Source organism: Salvelinus alpinus, chromosome 26 (genome assembly GCF_045679555.1).
Source record: "Salvelinus alpinus chromosome 26, SLU_Salpinus.1, whole genome shotgun sequence".
In the NCBI taxonomy this organism is placed as follows: Eukaryota; Metazoa; Chordata; class Actinopteri; order Salmoniformes; family Salmonidae; genus Salvelinus; species Salvelinus alpinus.
In genome coordinates this window covers 1,919,506-1,938,826 of record NC_092111.1, presented here as the reverse complement: position 1 = coordinate 1,938,826, position 19,321 = coordinate 1,919,506, and the positions used below count along the sequence as shown (strand labels likewise).

Here is a 19,321-nt window from a genome sequence, read left to right as displayed (position 1 = left end):
TTCGAAACGTCCTTGTTTTTGAAAGAAAAAATGTGCTTTTGCCCATTAAAATAACAGTGAAATACAGTGTAGACATTGTTAATGTTGTAAATGACTACTGTTGCTGGAAACTGATGATTTTTTATGGAATATCTACATAGGCGTACAGAGGCCCATTATCAGCAACCATCACTCCTGTGTTCCAATGGCATGTTGTGTTAGCTAATCCAAGTTGATCATTTTAAAAGGCTAATTGATCATTAGAAAACCTTTTTGCATTAATGTTAGCACAGCTGAAAACGATTGTCCTGATTAAAGAAGCAATAAAACGGTCCTTCTTTAGACTAGTTGAGTATCTGGAGCATCAGCATTAACGGGTTCGAATACAGGCTCAAAATGGCCAGAAAATAATAATTTTTTTCTGAAAGTCGTCAGTCTTTTCTTGTTCTGAGAAATTAAGGCTATTCAGTGCTAGAAATTGCCAAGAAACTGAAGATCTCGTACAACGCTGTGTACTATTCCCTTCACAGAACAGTGCAAACTGGCTCTAACCAGAATAGAAAGAGGAGTGGGAGGCCCCGGTGCACAACTGAGCAAGAGGACAAGTGACCACAAACTTTTGAACGGTAGTGTATACAGTTGAAGTCGGAAGTGTACATACACCTTAGCCAAATACATTTAAACTCAGTTTTTCACAAGTCCTGACATTTAATCCTAGTAAAAATTCCCTGTCTTAGGTCAGTTAGGATCACCACTTTATTTTAAGAATGTGAAATGTCAGAATAATAGTAGAAAGAATGATTTATTTCAGCTTTTATTTCTTTCATCACATTCCCAGTGGGTCAGAAGTTTACATACACTCAATTAGTATTTGGTAGCATTGCCTTTAAATTGTTTAACTTGGGTCAAACGTTTAGGGTAGTCTTCCACAAGCTTCCCACAATAAGTTGGGTGAATTGTGGCCCATTCCTCCTGAGAGATGGTGTAACTGAATCAGGTTTGTAGGCCTCCTTGCTCGCACATGCTTTTTCAGTTCTGCACAAGGATGAACCAGACTTGTGGTGGTCTACAATTTTTTTTCTGAGGTCTTGGCTGATTTCTTTTAATTTTCCCATGATGTCAAGAAAAGAGGCACTGAGTTTGAAGGTAGGCCTTGAGATACATCCACAGGTACACATCCAATTGACCCAAATGATGTCAATTAGCCTATCAGAAGCTTCTAAAGCCTGGTCTACAATTTTTTTTCTGAGGTCTTGGCTGATTTCTTTTGATTTTCCCATGATGTCAAGAAAAGAGGCACTGAGTTTGAAGGTAGGCCTTGAGATACATCCACAGGTACACCTCCAATTGACTCAAATGATGTCAATTAGCCTATCAGAAGCTTCTAAAGCCATGACATAATTTTCTAGAATTTTCCAAGCTTTTTAAAGGCACAGTCAACTTAGTGTATGTAAACTTCTGACCCACTGGAATTGTGATAGAGTGAATTATAAGTGAAATAATCTGTAAACAATTGTTGGAAGTCCTAACCGACTTGTGTCCTAACCGACTTGCCAAAACTATAATTTGTTAATTAACAAGAAATTTGTGGAGTGGTTGAAAAACGAGTTTTAATGACTCCAACCTAAGTGTATGTAAACTTCCGACTTCAACTGTAGATACACACACACACCAACCATATGTCTCTCTCATTTGATCACTTCCTCTATCCATCTCTCTTGATCTTTATCTCCCTCTGCTCAGGACATGATATCGATGACTCCGATTAAAGGCAGTGACTTATTTCCGTGCATTGATGAAGGTGGGCAAAAGAACAGAAATATACCAACTTCCTTGGCCCTCTTTTCTATCCTGGAACATTATACTGTGTTGCTGCTGTGTTGTTCATGAAGATAACCACACATTGACTGAATTGATTTTTGTGTAAATATATCTTTTTCTTTTTTGACTCAATGAAAAATCTCCATTACAATAGCTTTTTAGTCCTGGAATAGGTTTAATCTGTGTCCGGGAAACCGACCCTATAGAGATAAAAGACAGGAAGGTGTTGTTGTCACCTGTAGATAATCTGGGGATTGGGTTTGCATTCTTTGGTGGGCGGAGAAGCAGGCTTCTGACCCTCCTGGAAGTACTCTATCTGGTCACGCATCTCTGTGTTCTGGAGAGGAGAGGGTTCAAAGGTCATTCAGACAGAGAGGGACCTAACACAGGGACCCCTATCCCCCCCCCACACACACACACACACACACACACACACACACACACACACACACACACACACACACACACACACACACACACACACACACACACACACACACACACACACACACACACACACACACACACCACAAATAGTTGTATGAGTACTGACCTCAGCTTCCAGAAAAGCCACCTTCTCCTCTAGATCCCTGATCACTCTCTCTCTCTCCTGTATTACTGTCCGTGAGTTCTGCAGCTGTAACACACACAAAACAAATACACTTAGATACTACAGAGGAAAACCAACCTTCACTCTAACTTCCACAGAAGAGGATGCTCCATCACTTATTCATGATGAGTGTTCTGTTTCAGCAAACAGTTTAGCTTGGCTTACGGTAATTCCCCTATTGCCTTTACAAACCAAAGCAATTAGGAACCCTCTAATCCCTCCTTTTCAATATCATTTTCCCATTGATGGCTGCTACGCATGCAGGGTTTGTGTGTGTTTGTGTATGAGTGTGTGTGTGTGTGTATGTGCTTGTATATACATGTACGCTCTGTGCACATCCATCTGTGTGTATCTGCCGCATGTGTGTACGTGCGTCCATGCATCCATATGTGTGTGTTCTCACCTGTTCGATCATGTGGCGGACCTTCCTCTGCTGGCTCTTCAGCATGTCGTCCAGGTGATGGATTTTCTCCTTCAGGACAGCCAGCTCCTTCTCCAGCTCCTCAGTTCTGACAACACACACCACAACCCACTGGTTACATAAGCATAATTACCATAATATTTGCACTATATATAAACTTGCCATATTTATGGGTCCAGAGTTTAAAGAGAGTATACAGTATCCTTTTAAGTGTCTTGGATAAATATGGCAATTCATTAATGATGTAGTCTATACAGTAGCAATGTCTGCAGCTGAGGACTGTAATGTTTGTATAGTATCTCATATACAACTCATTTAGAGTAGTGTAGGAGTTGTATATGTGATACTATGTGCAGACAATCTACGTTTCAGTTTTATGACTGATTTGTAGTCCTTATGGTGACAGAGCCTCTTCACCTCTGCTTTTTCTCCTGCACCCCCCCCTGGGCTGCTCTCAGCTGCAGCAGTTCAGCCTCACTGGCGGCTATTTTGCCCCTCAGGACAGCACCCTCCAGCTCCATGCCCCCCAGCAGCCTCTGCAACTCCTCCACCCTCTGACCTCGCTCCCCCGCCTCCCCCTCCACCCACTGCAGGTGCTTCGACTGCTCGTCCAGGCGCCGGCTGAACTCATCGCTTTCAGCCTGCAGGGGGAGCCAGATAAGTAAAGTTCCCAATTAAATCTAGTTACAGTAATCGTCAGGAAATAGTTAAAATGTGTTACATGATCAGTGGATATTCAATTGTGGACTGGGATGGCTTAAATGCAAATACCAATACTAATATCAAAGATGAATAACTGAGCCCTCAGTCTTTAGTGGTCAACAGTAATACTTCTAGGTCATTCTTATCAATACTACCAGTCAATCTACAGTACCAGTCAAAGGTTTGGACACACCTACTCATTCAAGGGTTTTTCTTTATTTTTTACTATTTTCTACATTGTATAATAATAGTGAAGACATCAACTATGAAATAACACATATGGCATCAAGTTGTAACCAAAAAAGTGTTAAACAAATCAAAATATATTTTACATTTTAGATTATTCAAAGTAGCCACCCTTTGCCTTGATGACAGCTTTGCACACTCTTGGCATTCTTTCAACCAGCCTCACCTAGAATGTTTTTCCAACAGTCTTGAAGGAGTTCCCACATATGCTGAGCACTTGTTGGCTGCTTTTCCTTTACTCTGCGGTCCAACTCATGCCAAACCATCTCAATTGGGTTGAGGTCGTGTGATTGTGGAGGCCAGGTCATCTGATGCAGCACTCCATCACTCTCCTTCTTGGTTAAATAGCCCTTACACAGCCTGGAGATGTGTTGGTTCATTGTCCTGTTGAAAAACAAATGATAGTCCCACTAAGCGCAACCCAGATGGGGTGGCGTATCGCTGCTGTGGTAGCCATGCTGGTTAAGTATGCCTTGAATTCTAAATAAAGCACAGACAGTGTCACCAGCAAGCACCCCCACACCATCACACCTCCTCCTCCATGCTTCAAGGTGGGAACCACACATGCGGAGATCATCCGTTCACCTACTCTGCGCCGCACAAAGACATGGCAGTTGGAACCAAAAAGCTCAAATTTGGACTCATCAGACCAAAGGACAGATTTCCACCGGTCTAATGTCCATTGCTTGTGTTTCATGGCCCAAGCAACTCTCTTCTTCTAATTTGTGTCCTTTAGTAGAGGTTTCTTCGCAGCAATTCGACCATGATGGCCTGATTCATGCAGTCTCCTCTGAACAGTTGATGTTGAGATGTGTCTGTTACTTGAACTCTGCGAAGCATTTATTTGTGCTGCAAATTCTGAGGCTGGTAACTCTAATGAACTTATCCTCTGCAGCAGAGGTAACGCTGGGTCTTCCTTTCCTGTAGCGGTCCTCATAAGAGCCAGTTTCGTCATAGCGTTTGATGGTTTTTGCAACTGCACTTGAAGAAACATTCAAAGTTCTTGAAATTTTCCGAATTGACTGACCTTCATGTTTTAAAGTAATGATGGACTGTCATTTCTCTTTGATTATTTGAGCTGTTCTTGCCATAATATGCACTTGTTTTTTTGCCAAATAGGGCTATCTTCTGTATACCAACCCTACCTTATCACAACACAACTGATTGGCTCAAACACATTAAGAATTAAAGAAATTCTATAAATTAACTTTTAACAAGGCACACCTGTTAATTGAAATGCATTACAGGTGACTGACTACCTCATGAAGCTGGTTGAGAGAAGAATCTAAAATCTAAAATATATTTTGATTTGTTCAACACTTTTTTGCCGGTTACTAAATTATTCCACGTGTTATTTAAGACATAGTTTTGATGTCTTCACTATTATTCTACATTGTAGAAAATAGTACAAATAATGAAAAACCTTAAAATGAGTAGGTGTGTCCAAACTTTTGAGAGAGAATCTATCCATACACTGACCTGCATTCTGTCTCTCTCCTCCTGGTGTCTCTTCTCTGACTCCTTCAGCTGGGCATACAGGCGCTTGCTCACGTCCCTTATCTTTGCACTGTCCTCTGAATTCTCCCTGACCTTTAAGGGAGAGACATAGATCAGGCTAAGTACAAGGTCAATGAACTTGAACACAGAGTAAACACAAACATACAGAGTGCTAGGTGCTGACATGCCATTTGCATACCATTTCCGTATTTGCCTGAGGTAAAAGGCCACCTAAAAGGGTTGGTGTGTCAGGTAAATGTCAGGTGTCTGCCAGCTAAACACACTGGTTTTCACAATAAAATACCACACCATGTATTGTGTTCCCTAACATTAACACAGTTTAGAATGGCTAAAAAGGCCAAAAAGATCATGAAGGCCACTGCCTATTCACCCTACTATCATCCAGAAGGCGAGGTCAGTACAGGTGCATCAAAGCTGGGACCGAGAGACTGAAAAACAGCTTCGATCTCAAGGCCATCAGACTGTTAAACAGCCATCACTAGCACATTAGAGGCTGCTGCCTACAGGCATTAGTCATCTCATATGTATATAGTGTATTCTATACTATTCTACTGTATCTTAGTCCGTTCCGCTCTGACATCGCTCGTCCTTATGTATCTAGTCTTAATTAATTCCTACTTAGATTTGTGTGTATTGGGTATATGTTGTGTAATTTGTTAGATATTACTTGTCAGATATTACTGCACTGTCGGAGCTAGAAGCACAAGCATTTCGCTACACTAGCAATAACATCTGCTAGTCACGTGTATGTGACCAATAAAATGTGATTTGATTTGAACGGAAGGCATCGTAACAAGACTCTAACCAAAGGACAGGTCATAGAATACAGTCACTGTCCAGACATACAGTACATTCCCTTAGAATGTATTGTTATTCCTACTAGTGCTGAGAGAAACTTAGTGAACTCTTCAGCATTTTCTGTATTTCTGCATAGATTTGACATAAAATGTGATCAGCTCTTTATCTATGTCCTAATAATAAATCAATGCAAATCGTCTGGGTAGCCATTTGATTAGCTGTCTTATGGCTTGACAATTTTTAGGGCCTTCCTCTGACACCGCCTGATATAGAGGTCCTGGATGGCAGGAAGCCTGGCCCCAGTGATGTACTCGGCTGTACGCACTACCCTCTGTAGTATCTTTCGGTCGGAGGCCGAGCAGTTGCCATACCAGGCAGTGATGCAACCCGTCAGGATTCTCTCGATGGTGCAGCTGTAAAACCTTTTGAGGATCTGATGACCCATGCCAAATCTCCTGAGGGGCAATAGGTTTTGTCGTGCCCTCTTCACGACTGTCTTGGTGTGCTTGGACCATGTTAGCTTGTTGGTGATGTGGACGCCAAGGAACTTGAAGCTCTCAACCTGCTCCACTACAGCCCCGTCGATAAGAATGGGGGCGTGCTTGGTCCTTCTTTTCCTGTAGTCCACAATCATCTCCTTTGTCTTGATCACGTTGAGGGAGAGGTTGTTGTCCTTGCACCACATGGTCAGGTCTCTGACCCCCTCCCTATAGGCTGTCTCGTCGTAGTCATCTATTGTGTCATCAGCAAACTTAATGATGGTGTTGGAGTAGTTTGCAAGCCTTGCCACATTCGAACGAGCGTCGGAGCCGGTGTAGTATGATTCGATCTTAGTCCTGTATTGACGCTTTGCCTGTTTGATGGTTTGTCGGAGGGCGTAGCGGGATTTCTTATAAGCTTCCGGGTTAGAGTCCCGCTCTTTGAAAGCGGCAGCTCTACCCTTTAGCTCAGTGCGAATGTTGCCTGTAATCCATGGCTTCTGGTTGGGGTATGTACGTACAGTCACTGTTGGGACGATATCCCCGATGCACTTATTGATAAAGCCAGTGACTGATGTGGTGTATTCCTCAATGCTATCGGAAGAATCCCGGAACATATTCCAGTCTGTGCAAGCAAAACAGTCCTGTAGTTTTGCATCTGCTTCATCTGACCACTTTGTTATAGGCCAAGTCACTGGTGCTTCTTGCTTTAATTATTGCTTGTAAGCAGGAATCAGGAGGATTTTGTACGCATCTCTGTGTGTGGAGTAAAGGTGGTCTAGAATTGTTTTCCCTCTGGTTCCACATTTAACATGCTGATAGAAATGAGGTAAAACTAATTTAAGTTTCACTGCATTAAAGTCCCTGGCCACTAGGAGTGAAAAAGATTAATGTTTTTCTGTTTGCATATGGCGGTATATACAGCTCATTGAGTGCGGTTTTAGTGCCAGCATCAGTCTGTGGTGGTATGTCGATAGCTACAAAAAATACAGATGAAAACTCTTTAGGTAGATAGTGTGGTCTACAGCTTATCATGAGATACTCTACCTCAGGCGAGCAAAACCTTGAGACTTCCTTCGATGTCGTGCACCATTTATTGTTTACATATATGCATATGCCCCTGCCACGTATCTTACCATAGGCTGCTGTTCTATCCTGCCGATAGAGTGTATAACCCGCCAGCTGTATGTTCTTAATGTCGTAGTTCAGCCACGACTCGGTGAAACATAAGATATTACAGTTTTTAATGTCCCGTTGGTAGGATATACGTGCTTTCAGTTCGTCCCATTTATTTTCCAGCGATTGAACGCTAGCTAGCAGGACGGAGGGCAAAGGCAGATTAGTCACTCGTCGCCTGATCCTCACAAGGCACTCTGATCTTTTTCTGCAAAATCTCTGTTTCCTTTTCCAGAGAATGACGGGGATCTGGGCCTGGTCGGATGTCTGTAGTATCTCCCTCCCATCCGACTCATTGAAGAAAAACTCTTTGTCTAATCTGAGGTTAGTAATCAGAGTTCTGATGTCCAGAAGCTCTTTTCGGTCATAAGAGATGGTAGCAGCATCATTATGTGCAAAACAAGTTACGAACAATGCGAAAAAACTAACAAAATAGCATAGTTGGTTAAGAGCTGCTAAGATAAAGTGAACCTGATTAAATTACTTTTATATTTCTTTATTGAGCAAATTGATCCATCATTCAATTTCTTTGTTGGAAAAAGTATGTGAACCTCTAGATTAATGAGCTCAATAAAGTAATCAACATTTTTGTATTTGGTCCCATATTCCTTGCATGCAATGACTACATCAAGCTTGTAACTTTACAAACTCGTTGTATGCATTTGCAGTTTTTTTGTGTGTGTTTTGGGTTATGTTTTTCCCAACCTGAACTGAATGGTGAATAGTGTCTTGTGGCATTTTGGAGTCAGTTTTATTGTAAGTAAGAATAGAAGATGTTTCTGAACACTACTACAACAAAACATGTTAACATGCTGTCTTACAATAAAAGTGACTCCAAAATGGCACAAGACATTATTCACCATTCAGTTCCGGTATTGGGCAAAACATAGTGTAACCCCCAAATGCAAATGCATACAACGGGTTTGTAGAGTTACAAGCTTCATGTAGTCATTGAATGCAAGGAATACAGGACCAAATACTAAACTTTTGATTACTTGAATACACTTAATTGAGCACATTAATCTAGAGGTTCACATACTTTGTCAGACAAAGAAGTTAAATGTTGGATCAATTAAAAAGTACAAGTGTTTTTTGTGTAATTTTTTTAAATCAGGTTAACTTGATCTATTATTTAGACTAGGTCAAATCTATGCAGAAATACAGTAAAATGCTAAAGGGTTTACAGACGTTCTCTCACCACTGTAGGTAATGGCTGTCTGGTGTCCTTTTACAGGATGCTATGTTGTGATGCACTGAAATTGGATATGTTGTTAGAGCGTGTGTGTGTGTGTGTGTGTGTGTGTGTGTGTGTGTGTGTGTGTGTGTGTGTGTGTGTGTGTGTGTATATATATATTGTGTGTGACATCTCTGTGTGTGGTCTATATCACTATACTTTTAAAATGGAGACCAGCAGCCATTTAAAAAAACAGAGGGATGTGGTTTGTGAAAATGTTTTTAAAAGTATTTTATAGTTTGAATATAAATGTAATTTTCAGTTCATGTTCAAATTCCTATTCAAATCGTCTCCACAGTAGTTAAATACTTCCTTTCTATAAAGCACTAATGTGGAACTGATGCAAACAAAACAAAATATTTAAGAGAACAAAAGTTTGAGTAAATGTTGATATGCAAATAAGGTCTTACATTTGTTTCTGACTCAGTCCCAACAATTTTACAATTGGTGACAATTGCTGGGTTGGTAGGCAGGGTGACACTGACTTTGTAACCATTGGCTGGAAGCTGAAGGAGAGAGCAGAGGTTAGTGGAGTTATTTCATCAGTATTTGTATCTATTTGTTTGTATTTGAGTATCTATTTGTTTGTATTTGAGTATTAGAAAGTATAAGAATGAGTTAAGTGCTTTCAGAAATTATATATATTTTTCCCACATGTTGGTGTGTTACAGCCTGAGTTTAAAATTGATTCAATTGAGATGTTGTGTCACTGGCCTACACACAATACCTCATAATGTCAAAGTGTAATTATGTTTTTAGAAATGTATTCAAATTAATAAAACATGAAAAGATGAATTGTCTTGAGCCAATAAGTATTGAACCCCTTTGTTATGGCAAGCCTAAATAAGGTCAGGAGTAAACATGTGCTTAATGAACATTTTACGGAAAACGGACATCAAACAAAACAAGAACAGTGTCTGGACGGGGGAACAAAACGTCATTACGACAATAATGCTGACACGGGGAACAAAACTGAGGAACAGACAGATATAGAGGGGGTAATCAACAACGTGAAGGAGTCCAGGTGAGTCCAATGAGCGCAGATACACGTAATGATGGTGACAGGTGTGCGTAATGAAGGGCAGCCTGGCACTCTCGAGCACCAGAGGGGAAGCGGGAGCAGGTGTGACAGTACCCCCCCTTCTAGGGGCACCACCCGGCGTCCCACCTGTGCGAGCCTGATGGGCCGGCCGAGGCATGTGCGCTGGACTAGTCGGTTGAGGCGTAGAAGCACGATGAATTGGCTGAGGCGTGGGACCCTGACGAGCCGGCTGAGGCGTGGGACCCTGACGAGCCGGCTGAGGCGTGAAAGCCTGACGATCCCACTGACGTGTGGGAGCCTGGCGAGCCGGCTGAGGCATGACGTGGGATGGGAGCCTGCCGAGCCAACCGAGGCAAGGAAACCTCTAAGGCATGGAAGCCCGCATAGCCAGCTGAGGCACCCCCAGTTCCATCAGCGGCGGCACCCGGACCTGACGTCACCACCAAAAACAAGAACTCCCTGATGCTTCAAATAGTGCTGTCAGCATTCTGTAAGGACCGACGCTGAAGACGAGAAGCAAGTACAGGGAGTGAACATTTAATGGAAAAAGGACTTCAAACAAAACAAGAACAGCGTCTGGACGGGGGGAACAAAACGACATTACGACAATAATGCTGACACGGGGAACAAAACGGAGGAACAGACAGATATAGAGGGGGCAATCAACAACGTGAAGGAGTCCAAGTGAGTACAATGAGTGCTGATGCGTGTAATGATGGCGACAGGTGTGCGTAATAAAAGGCAGCCTGGCGCCTTCGAGCACCAGAGAGGGGAAGCGGGAGCAGGCATGACAATAATACTGTTTAACATAATTTTTGAATAACTACCTCATCTCTGTACCCCACGCATGCAATTATCTCTTAGGTCCCTCAGTCAAGCGGTACATTTCAAACACAGATTGAATCACAAAGACCAGGTAGGTTTTCCAATGCCTCGCAAAGAACGGCACCTATTGGTAGATGGGTAAATAAAATAAAAAGCAGACATTGAATATCCCTTTGAGCATGGTGAAGTTATTATGCTTTGGATGGTGTGTCAATACACCCAGTCACTACAAAGATACATGCACACTTCCTAATTCAGTGGCATGAGAGGAAGTAAACCGCTCAGGGATTTCACCATGTAGTCAATGGTGACTTTAATAGAATTACAGAGTTCAATGGCTGTGATAGGAGAAAACTGATGATGGATCAACAACATTGTAGTTACTCCACAATACTAACCTAATTGACAGAGTGAAAAGAAGGAAGCCTGTACATAATATAAATATTTGAAAACATATTTGAAAACAATATTTGAAAACATGCTGTTTGCAACAAAGCACTAAAGTAATCCTGCAAAAAATCTGGCAAAATGTTATGTTTGGGGCAAATCCAATACAACATATTACTGAGTACCACGCTCCATATTTTCAAGCATAGTGGTGACTGCATCACGTTATGGGTATTCTTGTTATCGTTAAGAACTGGGGAGTTTTTCAGAATAGAAATAAATGGAATGGAGCAAAATCCTAGAGGAAAATTTGGTTCAGTCTGCCTTCCACCAGAAACTGGGAGATGAATTCACCTTTCAGCAGGACAATAACCTAAAACCCAAATATACACTGGAGTTGCTTACCAAGACAACTCTGAACGTTCCTGAGTGTCCTAGTTACAGTTTTGAATTAAATTGGCTTGAAAATCTATGGAAAGACTTGTAAATGGCTGTCTAGCAATGATCAACAACCAACTTGACAGGGCTTGATACATTTTTTAAAGAATAATGTACAAATATTGTACAATCCAGGTGTGCAAAGCTCTTAGAGACTTACCCAGAAAGACTCACAGCTGTAATCGCTGCCAAGGATGATTCTAACATGTATTGACTCAGGGGTGTGAATACTTATGTAAATTAGATAATTCTGTATTTAATTTTCAATACATTTGCAAACATTTTATAAAAACATGTTTTCACTTTGCCATTATGAGGTATTATGTGTAGATGGGTGACTTAAAAAATATATTTAAGTCATTTTGAAACCAGGCTGTAACACAACAAAATGTGGAATAATCAAGGGGTACGAATACCTCCTGAAGGCATTGTACCTTGTTATTCTGTCTGGTGGCCATCTGTTCCCTCAAGGTCTTCAGACAGTACCGAACCTAAAGAGAGACAACACATAACACACATTATATGTTTTATTTCCACTACACCAGCATGCGCGCACACACACACACACACACACACACACACACACACACACACACACACACACACACACACACACACACACACACACACACACACACACACTAGAAGGACTTTACATCAACAACACACACCCTTCCTCTGTACACCCAACCCACCCATTAATTTCCCTGTCCTTCAAGAGAACCCCACCCACTGTGTAATGTTGAGTCATTCTCCCATATTGCTGGTGCAGAGAAAACTAAATCAAGATGGCAGCACTCACTGACCTCCTGTATCTGAGACACCTCGTCTGTCAGCATCTTGACACTCTGCTGGTGTTCTCCTTCTTTGTTTGTGGGACTTGAGGTACACCTGTACAATAGAGCTGGGGTATTCTGTTAGTCAAGGGAAGCTCTGAAATCACATACACACTAATGCACACAGGCTTAAACTTGCTCATACACACCTTAAGGACCTCTACTTTCTCTTCCCAAAGGTGGGATCAGATTTAGCCTCTGGCTAGTCTGGTATTCACTGGTTGACTGGTATTCACTGTTTGACTGTGGCTGTGACTGTGAGAAATAGAGTAAGAATACAATACAATATAATCCTGACTATTATTTAGTAATAGTGAGAATAAAAAGAATGATCAATGTACCTTGTCAATGAACTGTTCTGATGACTGGGTTGACTGATTCTGTGCTTGTAGAGTGAGTCTGAGCAGCCTGCACCCAATCTGAAATCAGAGGCAAGAGGACTAAGTGTAACAGTTTAACTTTAGTCCGTCCCCTCGCCCCGGGCGCGAACCAGGGACCCTCTGCACACATCAACTGCAGTCACCCACGAAGCATCGTTACCCATCGCTCCACAAAAGCCGCGGCCCTTGCAGAGCAAGGGGAACCACTACTTCAAGGTCTCAGAGCAAGTGACGTCACCGATTGAAATGCTATTAGCGCGCACCACCGCTAACTAGCTAGCCATTTCACATCCGTTACATAAGCACCCCTCTGTTTCTGTATATGTCTGATGTTGTCTTGTCAAAAAGATTATGACATTGTTAACGCCCGTAGCAAACCATTTCATATTTAACTTACGTTGATTGGATTAAATTGTTTTTGGTGTCTTTTAGTTGTCACTGTATTAGACTAAGAATCGGTGATTGGATGATGTTGAAGTTGAAATGGTGCTGGTTCCATTTGGGACACAGACACTGACTGCCTGTTGTTTCCACCGCACTGCTTTTCTAATCCAACTCTGGATCTGACCTAAAATTACAGTAACTAACTAGAAAAGTCAAACCAGTCCAACTAAGTACTGTGGGTCCTTAAATAGCAACACATTCCACATTAGGGATGGCTGTCACTTCACAGTTGTGCCCTGTCCCTTTGGCAATACCAGCAAAATGTTGACAACATAGCAATATATACTGTTAATAGGCTATTTGTTCTCTACTGTATGGACTGAATATGAAAATGTGTACTTTATCATAAATAAGGCATAGATTTCAATGTGGTCAAAATACCTGTTACTCTAGTAAATCTTAATTTATGACATACAATGTGTGAATTAACTCAGGTGATCCTCCTTATATTATTTACAATTAAATGGACAATGCTTAAGTTATTGAAAAATAATGGTTGAGTAACAATGGTATATTCTGGAATCATCCCACTGGCCAAAGACTGGTCGAATCAACGTATCAAGGCACAAGGTGAGACCCAGATGCAGATACAGGAGGCAGATGGTTGGAGTCTTACAATGTTTAATAATCCAAAGGGGTAGGCAAGAGAATGGTCCTGGACAGGCAAAAAGGTCAAAACCAGATCAGAGTCCAGGAGGTACAGAGTGGCAGACAGGTCAAGGGAGGCAGAATGGTCAGGCAGGCGGGTACAGAGTCCAGAAACAGGCAAGGGTCAAAACCAGGAGGACTAGCAAAAAGGAGTAAGGGAAAAACACGCTGGTTGACTTGACTAAACATACAAGACGAACTGGCACAGAGAGACAGGAAAATAAGTGACACCTGGGGGGGGTGGAGACAATCACAGGAACAGGTGAAACAGATCAGGGCGTGACACAACGTTGTTAACATGTCATTTCAACCAAAAAATCTATCTGATAACGTTGAATCAACGTGGAAAAAGTTGAAAACGTGGATTTGCAAAAAGTCATCAACGTAAGGGGATTTAGTATTTTTCCCCAAAACATTTAACCTAAATCCAATGACATGGTGACATTTTTTGTTGATTTCTCGTTGAATTCACGTTAGTTGGAAACTCAACCAAAACTAGATGTTGAACTGATGTCTGTGCCCAGTGGGATAATTTCAGGCTCTCGAGTGGTGCAACGGTCTAAGGCACTGCATCTCAGTGCAAGAGGTGTCACTGCAGTCCCTGGTTTAAATCCAGGCTGCATCACTGGCTGTGGCTGTGGTTGGGAGTCCCATAGGGCGGCGCACAATTGGCCCAGCGTCGTCCCGGTTTGACCGGGGTAGGCCATCACTGTAAAGAAGAATTTGTTCTTAACTGACTTGCCTAGTTAAATAAAGGTTCAATAAAAAAGGAGCCTTATCAAATGAGTTTTAAACACTTAACTTCGAACGTTTGAAATAATTTTTCATTCTATGGTCTTAAACATGTGTAATTTAATTGTCATAAGGTCTTTTCTCAAAAATAAACAAACATTCTCTTTGGGGAAAACCCCTTTTTAATAAGGGAGGTTAACTGCTTTAGCATCAGTCTGAATGGGAAAATAAAACACTATAACGGCAGTTCCACATGAATTAAGAGAGTGAATAGTCTTCGGAGAGGTGGTTTAGGCTTTACTTAACATGATTGTAAAGGCAGCTTCTCTAGATGTCACTGTCTGATCTGATCCTGCGTCTACAGAGAGTTTCAATGCAGTTAATCCATGTTTATGTTATTTATACTGAGCCTTCCTGAACTTGTGTGTACAGTGTGTGTACAGAGAGGTGAAGAGGTGTGTTTGTGTGTGTTTGTGCGTGCCTGCATGTGTTCCCTTACAAGCCTGAATGTGTTTGTCCGACTGCCTCTATACCGGCTCTCCCTTCATCCAGCTCAGTATAGACCAGTGGTGGCTCTTCAGAGGAGGAAGGGGAGGACCATTCTCATCAGTGAATTTCATAAAAATGTAAATTGTAAAACATTTAGAAAGTTACGTTACGTTAATGTAGTGGGTTTACTAACGTGTTAGTTCTATTAGCTATGCTGACTATGTTACTTTAGCTAATATGGAGCCAACAATCTAGGCTGTGTGTAGCGGTTTGGTTTGGAAAGGTTATTTAACCTGGTCACATACAGCTGATGTGTTGTGCATTGAAGTCCACAAGTGAAGGGAAGAGGTGAGAGGAGGAGAGTGCATGAATGCGAGAAGGAATACAACGTGGCTGCTGTGAAAAGAAACTGAACTGAAAATGAAATTTACGCGTGATAAAAGGGGTGTATTCTTTCTGCCGATTCTGTTGAAAAAGTTTCTTAAACGGAAGCAAATGGTACAAAATGGGGATAAACATACCTAAATTTGTCCAATAGAAACTCTCGTTTGCAACTGTTGGACTAATGACTACACTAATGACTATCAGCTAGATGCAGGCAAGAGTGTGCAAGGCAGTACTGCATGTCACTGTCTGTCACATCAAATTTGTCTCTCAACCTGTTTGCACCCACATTGTAAACGTTCATTCATAGGCTAGGTTGTAGCAACCTCATGATGGGTATAAGGGAAATTCGAGTATCATGTAGTAGCCTAAACCTATCGCTGTTGAGAGTCATCCAATATGCTGTAATAGAAATAAGGCTATGCTCATGAAAAAAAAGGCCTACCTCATTTTAAAAGGCACTGACAACCACTGATATAGACCCCATTTGCTTTATGTACACTGAACAAAAATATAAAACGCAACATGTAAAGTATTTTATTTTTATATTGTGATAGCTTTTACTTCCATCAATGTCTGCATCATTCCAATCCCACATATATTTTTTTGCTAAATATATTATATATACACACACACACATACAAATACCCACACATATATACAGTATATGTATAAATAAACATTCATGTAAATACACACATATATATACATACATACATACATACATACACAAAGTGTTGAAATGAGCTGAAATAAAAGATCACAGAACTTTTTCAAACGTACAAAAAGCTTATTCCCCTAAAATTTTGTGCACAAATGTGTTTACATCCCTGTTTGTAAGCATTTCTCCTTTGCTAAAATAATCCATCCACCTGTTCTCCACAGATTAATCCCGGTTTCAACTTTACCGGGCAGATGGCATCATGTGGGTGAGCGGTTTGCTGATGTCAACATCGTAAACAGATGGCCCCATTGTGGCGGTGGGGTAATGGTATGGGTAGGCATAAGCTACGGACAACGAACACAATTTGAATGCACAGAGATACCGTGACGAGATCATGAGGCCCATTGTCGTGCCATTCATCTTCCGTCATCACCTCATGTGTCAGCATGATAATGCACGGCCCCATGTTGCAAGGATCTGTACACAATTCCTGGAAGCTGAAAATGTACCAGTTCTTCCATGGCCTGTGTGTACGACCGCGTGTTCCAGTTCCCCCCATTATCCAGCAACTTCGCACAGCCACTGAAGAGAAGTGGGACAACATTCCACAGGCCACAATCAACAGCCTGATCAACTCTATGCGAAGGAGATGTCTCATAATATTTCTAAATCTATACACCTGTCTCCGTCCTGCTTTCCCATGACTGATATACAGTGCATTCGGAAAGTATTCAGACCCATTCCCTTTTTCCAAATTTTTTTCAACGTTCAAGCCTTAATCTAAAATGGATTAAATAGATACAAATTCTCATCAATCTACACACAATAACCCATAATGACAAAGCGAAAACAGGTTTTTATAAATGTTTGCAAATGTATAAAAAAACTAAACTGAAATACCTTATTTACATAAGTATTCAGACCCTTTGCTATGAGATTAGAAATTGAGCTCAGGTGCATCCTGTTTTCATTGATCATCCTTGAGATGTTTCTACAACTTGATTGGAGTCCACCTGTGGTAGATTCAATTGATTGGACCTTGATTTGGAAAGGCACACACCTGTCTATATAAGATCCCACAGTTGACAGTCCATGTCATAGCCAAAACCAAGCCATGACGTTGAAGGAATTATCCGTAGAGCTCCAAGTCAGGATTGTGTCGAGGCACAGATTTGGGGAAGGGTACCAAAACAATTCTGCAGCATTGAAGATCCCCAAGAACACACTGGCCTCCATCATTCTTAAATGGAAGAAGTTTGGAACCACGAAGACTCATCCTAGAGGTGGCCACCCTGCCAAACTGAGCAATCGGGGGAGAAGAGCCTTGGTCAGGGAGGTGACCAAGAACATGATGGTCACTCTGACAGAGCTCCAGAGTTGCTCTGTGGAGATGGGAGAACCTTCCAGAAGGACAACCATCTCTGCAGCAGTCCACCGATCAGGCCTTTATGGTAGATTGGCCAGACGGAAGCCACTCCTCAGTAAAAGGCACATGACAGCCACTCGGAGTTTGCCAAAAGGCACCTAAAGAACTCAGACCATGAGAAAACAGATTCCCTGGTCTGATGAAACCAAGATTGAACTCTTTGGCCTGAATGGAGGAAACCTGGCACCATCCCTACGGTGAAGCATGGTGTTGGAGCAATATGGCTGTATTGTAACAAAATGTGGAAAAAGTCAAGGGGTCTGAATACTTTCTGAATGCACTGTGTGAACAAACGGATTCTAAATCTCCTTGTGATCATGCGTGGACACAGCTCCTAACAGAGTTTTACAAAAGCTCCCTTCCTCCACACATCTGCTCTTTGAACAGACAACAATGCACTTGGCACTGCTAAATGGTTAATCGATAAACCGATAAGCTCGACTCTTCAAATACCGTAAGTATTTGTATGTGTATAACATTTAGATTCACTCAGTTTTGGAGAAGTAGGTTATGTAGTTTATTCCTAAGAAAACTGGTTATGGATGAATATTGGGTAAATCCATTTGAATTCACTCACTTTTTTGATTTAAACAAAACTTTTCATATGTTTGCTCACAGAAGAAGCGGTCAGAAAGTGACCTTTTGGACCTGAATGCCAAAACATTCAGGAGGTTGTGATGCTCAAAGTTGACCCATTGTGCATACCCCACCAGACCATGAGACATCAATGTATTCCTCACTGTAAAATATATATGGTGGAGTTTGACATCATTTAAAATCAAAACAATTTTATTATTGCTTACATTTTTTTTTAAATAAAAATAATTTGTAAACCTTTAACGTAAATTATCTTAAACTCAGATTTTTTTACATTTGCATATGTTGTCGCTTAGACCCCATTTCATCTGAGGCTTTTGTCTTGTGCCCATTGGTTGAGACACAACATGCTCTTGAATACAGGGTTGGTGTCATTTCAATCATATAAATAGAATTCATAGAAGAATGGATTTATCCCTTCCCTTCAACATTGAAATTTTTATTGAATTGAAATTTTAACTTATAATTACTACCACAAAGATGACCGCCGGTACCACCCACTGTCGAATGTCAACTTAAACAGTCATGTATATTCTATTTTCTATATTTCTATGATTTCATTAGGTTTCCTATGGATGATTGACAGTATAATTGAAAACAACAGATATTCCCATTCAAGCCAACATTCTCTGATGTGTGGACCTCCAACCATCTTTGAGGTACCATTTGAAAGTTTATTAGCCCAAACATGACATCCATCCTGTATTCAAGAGCATGTAGTGTCTCATCCAATAGTGGGCACAACACAAAAACCTTAGATGTAAATAGGGTGTAAGCTACAACATATGAGATTGTGAGTTTACGTATTTTTTTATAATTTACAGTTGAAGTCAGAACTGTACATACACTTAGGTTGGAGTCATTAACTTGTTTTTCAACCACTCCACAAATTTCTTGTTAACAAACTATAGTTTAGGCAAGTCGGTTAGGACATCTACTCTGTGCATGACACAAGTCATTTTTCCAACAATTGTTTACAGACAGATGAATTCACTGTATCACAGTTCCAGTGGGTCAGAAGTTTACATACACTAAGTTGACTGTG

The 19,321-nt window shown here is 41.2% G+C and overlaps 1 protein-coding gene across 2 annotated transcripts in view; it reads right to left on the bottom strand.

Moving 5' to 3' along the window:
• Positions 1-1,887: 1,887 nt before the first annotated feature.
• LOC139554430 (tuftelin-like) overlaps positions 1,888-19,321 on the bottom strand; it is a 34,331-nt gene continuing 16,897 nt past the window's right edge. The window contains exons 2-11 of one of the 2 annotated variants that reach the window (XM_071367197.1): positions 12,854-12,931; positions 12,662-12,767; positions 12,483-12,580; positions 12,111-12,167; positions 9,395-9,490; positions 5,259-5,369; positions 3,249-3,472; positions 2,814-2,919; positions 2,354-2,437; positions 1,888-2,137 (exon numbers count right to left, since the gene is read on the bottom strand). In XM_071367197.1, the coding sequence (XP_071223298.1) occupies positions 2,033-2,137; positions 2,354-2,437; positions 2,814-2,919; positions 3,249-3,472; positions 5,259-5,369; positions 9,395-9,490; positions 12,111-12,167; positions 12,483-12,515 (816 nt within the window). In that variant the 5' untranslated portion in view covers positions 12,516-12,580; positions 12,662-12,767; positions 12,854-12,931 and the 3' untranslated portion in view covers positions 1,888-2,032. The remainder of the gene's footprint in view (positions 2,138-2,353; positions 2,438-2,813; positions 2,920-3,248; positions 3,473-5,258; positions 5,370-9,394; positions 9,491-12,110; positions 12,168-12,482; positions 12,581-12,661; positions 12,768-12,853; positions 12,932-19,321) is intronic. The other variant, XM_071367198.1, reaches the window with a different exon arrangement.